At 33.3% G+C, this 8,151-nt stretch overlaps 1 protein-coding gene and 1 long non-coding RNA gene across 3 annotated transcripts; one reads left to right on the top strand and one right to left on the bottom strand.

The window, feature by feature from the left end:
* Window positions 1-1,341: 1,341 nt before the first annotated feature.
* On the bottom strand, window positions 1,342-2,266 carry LOC121214843 (uncharacterized). Its single transcript, XR_005910580.1, has 2 exons — window positions 1,831-2,266; window positions 1,342-1,622 (listed from the first exon to the last, which is right to left on the bottom strand). It is a non-coding gene; the product is annotated as an uncharacterized lncRNA (long non-coding RNA).
* A 3,126-nt stretch (window positions 2,267-5,392) lies between these two features.
* On the top strand, window positions 5,393-6,862 carry LOC107908914 (cyclin-dependent kinase inhibitor 7). Of its 2 annotated transcripts, none has more exons than XM_016836207.2 (4): window positions 5,393-5,769; window positions 5,978-6,030; window positions 6,286-6,441; window positions 6,585-6,862. In XM_016836207.2, the coding sequence occupies exons 1-4, from the start codon at window positions 5,461-5,463 to the stop codon at window positions 6,652-6,654; spliced, it is 588 nt and encodes a 195-aa protein (XP_016691696.2). In that variant the 5' UTR covers window positions 5,393-5,460; the 3' UTR covers window positions 6,655-6,862. The 2 variants fall into 2 exon arrangements, with proteins under 2 accessions (XP_016691696.2, XP_016691698.2); XM_016836209.2 differs by having other exon boundaries at window positions 5,407-5,769; window positions 5,978-6,024.
* The last annotated feature ends 1,289 nt before the right edge of the window (window positions 6,863-8,151 follow it).

The raw sequence follows: 8,151 nt of genomic DNA, 5'->3' as shown, positions 1-8,151 counted from the left end.
ATTGGCGTGAAGTAGATCGAAGATAGCAGGTCCTATCTTCCTATAATGATTGGAAGTGGATCGACGACGCAGATCTTGTCTTCCCATATTGGTGGCGAAGTAGATCACAGAAAGCAGATCTTGTCTTCATGTATTGGCGTGAAGTAGATCGAAGATAGCAGGTCCTATCTTCCTATATTGATAGGAAGTGGATCCAAGATGCAGATCTTGTCTTCCCATATTGGTGGCGAAGTAGATCGCAGAAAGCAGATCTTGTCTTCATGTATTGGCGTGAAGTAGATCGAAGATAGCAGGTCCTATCTTCCTATAATGATTGGAAGTGGATCGACGACGCAGATCTTGTCTTCCCATATTGGTGGCGAAGTAGATCACAGAAAGCAGATCTTGTCTTCATGTATTGGCGTGAAGTAGATCGAAGATAGCAGATCCTATCTTCCTATATTGATAGGAAGTGGATCCAAGATGCAGATCTTGTCTTCCCATATTGGTGGCGAAGTAGATCGCAGAAAGCAGATCTTGTCTTCATGTATTGGCGTGAAGTAGATCGAAGATAGCAGGTCCTATCTTCCTATAATGATTGGAAGTGGATCCACGACGCAGATCTTGTCTTCCCATATTGGTGGCGAAGTAGATCGCAGAAAGTAGATCTTGTCTTCATGTATTGGCGTGAAGTAGATCGAAGATAGCAGGTCCTATCTTCCTATAATGATTGGAAGTGGATCCAAGATGCAGATCTTGTCTTCCCATATTGGTGGCGAAGTAGATCGCAGAAAGCAGATCTGGTCTTCATGTATTGGCGTGAAGTAGATCGAAGATAGCAGGTCCTATCTTCCTATATTGATAGGAAGTGGATCCACGACGCAGATCTTGTCTTCCCATATTGGTGGCGAAGTAGATCGCAAAAAGCAGATCTTGTCTTCATGTATTGGCGTGAAGTAGATCGAAGATAGCAGATCCTATCTTCCTATATTGATAGGAAGTGGATCCAAGATACAGATCTTGTCTTCCCATACTGGTGGTGAAGTAGATCGAAGAAAGCAGATCGACGATGGTGGATTTTACCTCCCTGACTACAGTGGAGTACATTGAAGCCAATAACTCTATCTCCCTGCATTCAACAGTGGAATAGAGTGAAGAGCACAAATCGTATCTCCCTAAGCAGTAATGGAGCAGATCACATTCAGTCTTATATCCCTAAGCAGTAGTGGAGCAGACAAAGAAAACAACAAATCTCATCCCTATGGAGTTGCAGCAAAATAGATTTAAGTCATTGTTTCTCTGGAGCGCAGTGAAGTGGATTGAAGCAACGAGACACAGCAGAACAGAACGAGGCTACTTGAAGAAGAAAAGCACCAAAAGAAGCCAAGGCTCGGCAAGCCCGGGCAAATTTGGTCTTTCTTGGTCTTTGCTCTGTTTTCGTTACACGACAACGAGCAAAGAGGGGCAGCTGTAAAGCCCAAAATCTGCCCGGGGCCCGAAACTCGGAAGCCCAAAATCCAAACGCAGCATGCCTAGGGCGCGCCGCTCCAGCCTCTGCCCAACCCCTCGCACGCCTCTGCTCCGCGCCAGCCTCCACGACGCCCATACCGTCTGACACCCCCACCACTGTCGGCCACGGTCACCTGCAAAGCCAAGAAGCAGGCGCAACAACAAAGAAAATAATGTAAAAAAGGAAAAATAATTCGGTTATAAAAACCGAAAATCTCACTACACCAGGGGGGATTGGTTACTAAAAAGAGAAAAATCTTGTATTGGAAAAATACTGAAATACAAACAAAGAATCAAAAACAATTTTTGAAGAAAAGGCAAAAAGGAAAGGGCGAAACTTACCTGAATCGGAGTCGGCGGTGAAGCTTGAACGGCGGTGGCGTGGCGGTAGTTAGGGCTTTAAAGAAGGCCTAGCAGATCCCTCTTTCTTCCCTCTGTTGTTTTAAAACAAAAAAGAAAAAAGGAAGATGAAGCAACTTTGCGTCTATTGCTGCTGCAGAGTAGGCTTTTAATTGGAGATGAAAAGGGTTTTAAACACTGATGGGTTATTTGCATTTTAATCCTTCATTTTATCCCATCAGTTCAAAATCATTGCGGTTTGTTTTCAAATTTTGCCATGAAATGTCGAATTTGTTTTATTTTAATCCATTGCTGCGTGGAGTTTTGGACGGAGGGATTAATTTGACTTTCGGTCCTCCACTGTTAACTGCATGTTCCATTCGATCCATTGGTGTTTTGTTTATTTCAGATTTGCCCCTGAAACTTCAATTATTTTCAATTTAATCCATAATCTTTCATTTTAAGTTTTTAGTTTATTTTATTAATATAGTTATTATTATTATTATTACTATTATTATTATTTTTTATTATACTTGCATACATACACGCATGTGTACTTTATAATATATGTGTATATTTTTATTTCTAAATGTTTTAAATATATATATAGTGCGTGTATATTTCATTACCATATTTTTTTATATATATAGTTTATATATATATTATATACATTCATATGTACATACTTAATATTTACACGCATATATATACGCCTTTTATTATTATTTTTATATACATGAATATATTTATATTTGCATTTTAAATTTTTTATGTATATACGTACTTACATGTATCTCTTTTATTTTTCATAAATATGCATATATGTATTTATACATACTCTTATATTTTAAAAATTTATATTTTCTTATGATATTTCTATGGTTTATAATTCATGTGTACACACATATGTTTTTTTATATTTTCATAATTTTGTACATATATATATGTCTTTTATCTTTTCATAAATTTTTTTGGATCATTTTGTTCAGTTATTTATTTGTTTATATGCCTGTTATTCATGTTTTAGTTTTTATCTGTTTATTATTTGTTATTGTGCCTTTTTGATTGTTTTCTTCGTTTTATTATTTATTTATCTTATGTTTTGCTCGTGTTATTTTACTTACATTATCATCATTGTTGTCACATCGTATCTTTTCAATCGGATTGGCCAAAAATGAAATTTCAAAATAAAAGTAATATTCGATATTTAGATCTTCGAGAGAATCGAGCCCTAATGCATTGGGTTCCGACTTTCTTCGTTGAATTTAAATAATCGAGATTACTCTTTAAAAAAAATGATAAAAAGCTCGTTATCAAGAATTTAATATGTTGTGTCCTAACGCATTGGATGTGACACGTTGCTTTCTCGAGACAAGGATTTTTCGAAATAAATGCAATATTCAATGTTTAATATTTTGAGAAATTGTGCCCTAACGTATTGGGTTGCGATTTCTTTATTTGATTTAAACAATTGAATATTCTTTTAAACTTTATTACATGAATCTTTTCAAATTCGAGTTTTAAACGATATCGGGAATTCGAGACATTGTGTCCTAACTTACTGGATATGATTCTTTTTTCTCAGATAACGTGAAATATGTCCCTTTTCCTGAATTTTTTTTATGTTTTAATATAAGGATCGTATTTTTTTAAAAAAAAATTCAAAATTCTCAATTTTCGACATTAAGACATTAAGAAATCAACTAGGTACCAATTTTGGGCGTATCGAGGGTGCTAACCCTTCCTCGTGCGTAACCGACTCCCGAACCTGTTTTTAGATTTCGTAGACCAAACTCGTTGTTTTAATAAAATCAAATTGTTTATCAAAAACAACCATTTTACGAGGTGACCCGATCACACCTCATCAAAAAAGATTGGTGGCGACTCCCAATTTCGTTTTATTTTCAAAATCCAAGTCGACCCCGTTTTCATCCAAAAAATGGTGTCAACACTAATCAGATTTGTTATTTTTGACATAATGCCTAGACCTACTCATAGCTCCTCTCCAACCCATGAATAGGAGAATAATGCGCTTCACTCCACTCAAACCCACGTCTTCCAACATTGACAACAATACTCATACCAACTGTACTAAGACTCAATCAATAAATGTCATATCTTTTTAATAAATAAGGTGAATATTTAAATATTTTAAACCTACAATTTGATTGGATATTTATCTTGCATTTATTTTCCTACGTACTTAATCCATCTGCTACAATTCTTAATTAGATCCGACCAATACCAACTCTAATAACTAAAAGGCATTATTTTTACAATACAAAGATCCCATTTATTTATTAGAATTCATCTGTATCTATATGTTTAGAGAAAGTTGATAAATTTAAGAGTTATTGTATGTGTTAAAATTTTCATCTACCCATCATGTATTTCTTAAGATGGTATATATCTTCATTATTATTATTATTATTTTCCAGAATACAATATATATATTTATGGTGGCAATAACTATCAAAGACTATAGAGGTTTAAAGTACAATAAGTCCTTAAACAGAAGGGAATAATTAGGTCTCTTGCTTAAAGTATTGGTAACATTCATATGCCATATTCATTCACATGTTATGCCTATTGCTTATTTTATGTTGTATCTATCATCCCTAAATCACATTTATTTGCTTGTCTTGATACGATAATCTATACTTACGGGGAAGAGATGTTAGTAAGTCGGTTGAGCTCTAAAGAATGGGAAAGTAATAAGATCGAATGAGACATGACACATTGAGAATGACTGGTGATGCATAAGACCATCTCGATCCAAGGAAAAGGGAATCTCTCTTTCTCTCTCTTCCCGTGTACTAACTCGCCAAAGAACTCGAACTCACTATCTTCTATGGCTCATACTCGTTAGATGAACCGTAACAAACCACCGTAACCCCATCCCTTTTCTTTTGTACTAAACTATCAGGGAACCCAAACTTACTATTTGCTATAGTTCTTGGCTTGCCGGATGAACTATCACAAACCGCGACAACCCTATCTTTATATAAACACCTTGAATTGTTATATATATATATAAGATTGCATGAGCTCTCATAAAATCTCATTTCGGTCTTTGACTTATATCTCAAATTTCAAATAAATTCCAAGTCAAGTCAAATTCAATTTAAAAAACAAGCGCTTCGAATATTATTTTCTCTATTCACAATATTAAGATTAAAAAATTACTTAAATATAAGAATATTCATTATTAGTGAAAATTTTGAATATAATCTAAATTTAAAAATATGATAAATTTGATTTATTTTATAAAATTAGAAAAAGAAAAAAAACCCGCAATTTCAAAAAAAAATTTATATCATGCTTCAAGTTTTTTAGATGTAGCCACCAACCAGCCAGAGGAAGTTGACGTGACTGCAGACCAAAGACGGTAACGGCGTTATTCTTATTCCAGGTCGGTCACGGTGTCACATATAACGGAGTTTAGAAACCACGTATACATTTTACACACAAAGTACCAAAACAAGGGAAAAAAAAACAAATCTCCACCGTCCAAGATATCAACGGTTGCAAATAAACCATTTAATCACTCGATCGATCGCCTTCTTGTTTATAAACACTCTCTTCTCCATCTAAAAAAGCAAAAAAAAAAAATCTCACACACGAACAAAAAAAATGGGCGATTGTATGAGGAGCTATAAACGAAGTGTAGAAAGAGCGGAAATGGAAGCTTCGAAAAAAAGGTTATTGTTATCAAAGAGAAGAAAATCCGTTGTTTCTATAGAATTACAGGAACTGGCGTTAGCTTCACCGGCGGACGTTGAGTTGGACAACGCTATAACTGCCGCTTCTGCTACTTCCGACGTAGTATTCGCCGGTGACAAGTGTTGCAGACTTAGCCACGACGAGGTTTCTTTTTCTAGTTGTTTTAGCAATGGCTGCTGTGATGTTGTCAAGGATAGCTTGAGATTCGTAGATCTAAAGGTGAAGTTTGAATTTCTGTTTCGGTTTTTTTTTCCTTCTGTGCTTTTATGTTTCTCCAGTTTGGTTGCTGAGAAATGAAGAAAAATACACATAGAAAGGAAATCACGGAACGGTTCGTCAAAAGATTGCCGTTTCATATGAGGTTTAATTGATCGTTTTTTTACAATTAATTTACCTTATCGTAGTTCATGAATGTGCTTTTTTGCAGGCCAAGAGTTTCGAAACTGAAATCTCAACGTGCATCAACGTCAACAGGTTCAGGTTAATTTTCACTAATTCCTTCATTAGTGACTATCTCTTCTTCTTCTTCTTCTTCTTTTCATTTATTTCTAGTTCTATCTTTCAAATTTTCAAAAATTCAAAAAGCTGAATCGTTTCTCTTTTAACTCACCGTTTTAACCGAGCTCAGTGTACACTCACACTATCCTTCATATTAAGAAAAAAAAAGCTGACTCGTTTCCTTAACTCACCGTTTTACAAATTATAACCTTCATTTTCATTTTTCACCTATTTCAGTCAAAAAACAACTCCATTAACCGAAGAGGAAATGAAATCGCCGGAGATAAAAACGCCACCTTCACCTGCGAAGCAGCCGAAAACGCCTTCACAAGAGGAGATCGACGAGTTTTTCACAGTAGCTGAAAACTACGAGCAAAAACGATTCATGGAAAAGTGAGTATCGTTTCCATTTCCTTGGTGCGTAGGATAAGCATTGTCACCGCAATGTCGCAATTTAGCATTCATAGAATCAGAAAAAAATCCCAGTCTCTAACTAACTAACTAACAAACAAAGTTTTTTCTTTTTATTTTTGCAGGTACAACTATGATATTGTCAAGGATATGGCAGTCGACGGTCGATACCAGTGGGTTCGGTTAAAGCCCTGAAAGACAGAAGAAGAGAGATGCTAGAGTTACACAAAGTAGCACGGATTTTTGCGTTAGTCACTTAATTTGTACAGTTAAGAAGCAAGCCTTTTTTTGTTTATTTTTTTCTTTTGGGTAAAACAATAGTAAAAAAGTTTTAATTATGTCCATAGTGTTCATATACTTTGGACTTTTACTTTTAATTTTATAAATTTAATCTTTTTATTTATCTTATTTAAAATTTAGTTACCGGTTGAGTTTTAGCTTAGTTGATATTAGTATCGTTGCTAGGGATACATTTCAATAAATCCTATTAAGTTACATAAGTAATAAATTAATAACATTATTAGGAAGAATAACCTGAATTCTGAATATGGACTATAAAATAAAATTAAAAAATATAAAAAATTAATAAATTTTAAATTTATTAATAATAAATATAATTAAAGTGACATATTATTGTTTATTGAGAGTGTATGAACTTATACAATGTTAAAGTATCAAATATATATTAATGCATGGAATTCTTTGAATAAAAATAAAATTTATATGAAAATCGACTGCAAAATTGGACCTATTAAAAAAAAGTAAAATTTAAAAGTTATTTTTCAGTGAGAGTAGTAATCTATGTAGTTGGGGGAAAAATACTTAATTTTGATCACTATTTAATTTCCTTTTGAAAGGCTTAATTTTATAGATAAGAGTGCATAGATAAGTGTGTTTATGCGTAATTAAATGATAAAATTTACAACAAATGTTCTAAGATTCTTAATTTAGATAGATTTTAACTTTCATTATTCATACTTTAATTTATACGGTTGGTTTTGAGAAACTCAATTATAAAATAATATTTTAAGAGTATTTATTTAAACATCTTGTGTACCTAATTTTCTTATGGCATATTTTGATCTTTAATTATTTTTTTTTAAGTTGCTTCAGTTTTATTTTTTACGAAAATTAGACTAACTTAAAATATTCGAAACTAAAAAATTATCTAAAATTGTACGAATTGCGAGACTAAAAATCTATTACCGTGACAAAATCGATACATAATATATTCACTTGGAACCAAAAAAAAACTTACACATTTTAATCTACTTTTCGAAAATTACTTGTTTTGATATTCATTCATATTACAATGCCAGCTTACTAATGGGGACCATTTAAGAAGGATAAGGGGCATCATGTGTGAGAATGGAAAACAGAAAGTGTCATTTCTTTTTGAGATTTTAACTTTTATACCCTAATCCTTTTGGTTAAGTGTCAGTTGTACACAACATGACTAAAAACACTTGTCAATCATTACTAGATTTTTAGTACACAAATATAATATTTCGTTTTACTATTTATGTTTAGAATTTGTGGTCGTATCTCTTAATAATATCATTTTCAGAATCTAAATTTGTATTCTTTTTTTAGAGTTAGAGTATTAGTGAGACAGTGGTGTCCATAAGTTACTTAAATTCAACTAAAAAAGTTCGAAACTCGATTTAATAATTATTGAGACAAGCTTGAGCT

Source organism: Gossypium hirsutum, chromosome D02, assembly GCF_007990345.1.
Source record: "Gossypium hirsutum isolate 1008001.06 chromosome D02, Gossypium_hirsutum_v2.1, whole genome shotgun sequence".
In the NCBI taxonomy this organism is placed as follows: Eukaryota; Viridiplantae; Streptophyta; class Magnoliopsida; order Malvales; family Malvaceae; genus Gossypium; species Gossypium hirsutum.
Note: the sequence above shows the minus strand (reverse complement) of the source record. Positions and strands in the feature narration are given on the sequence as shown.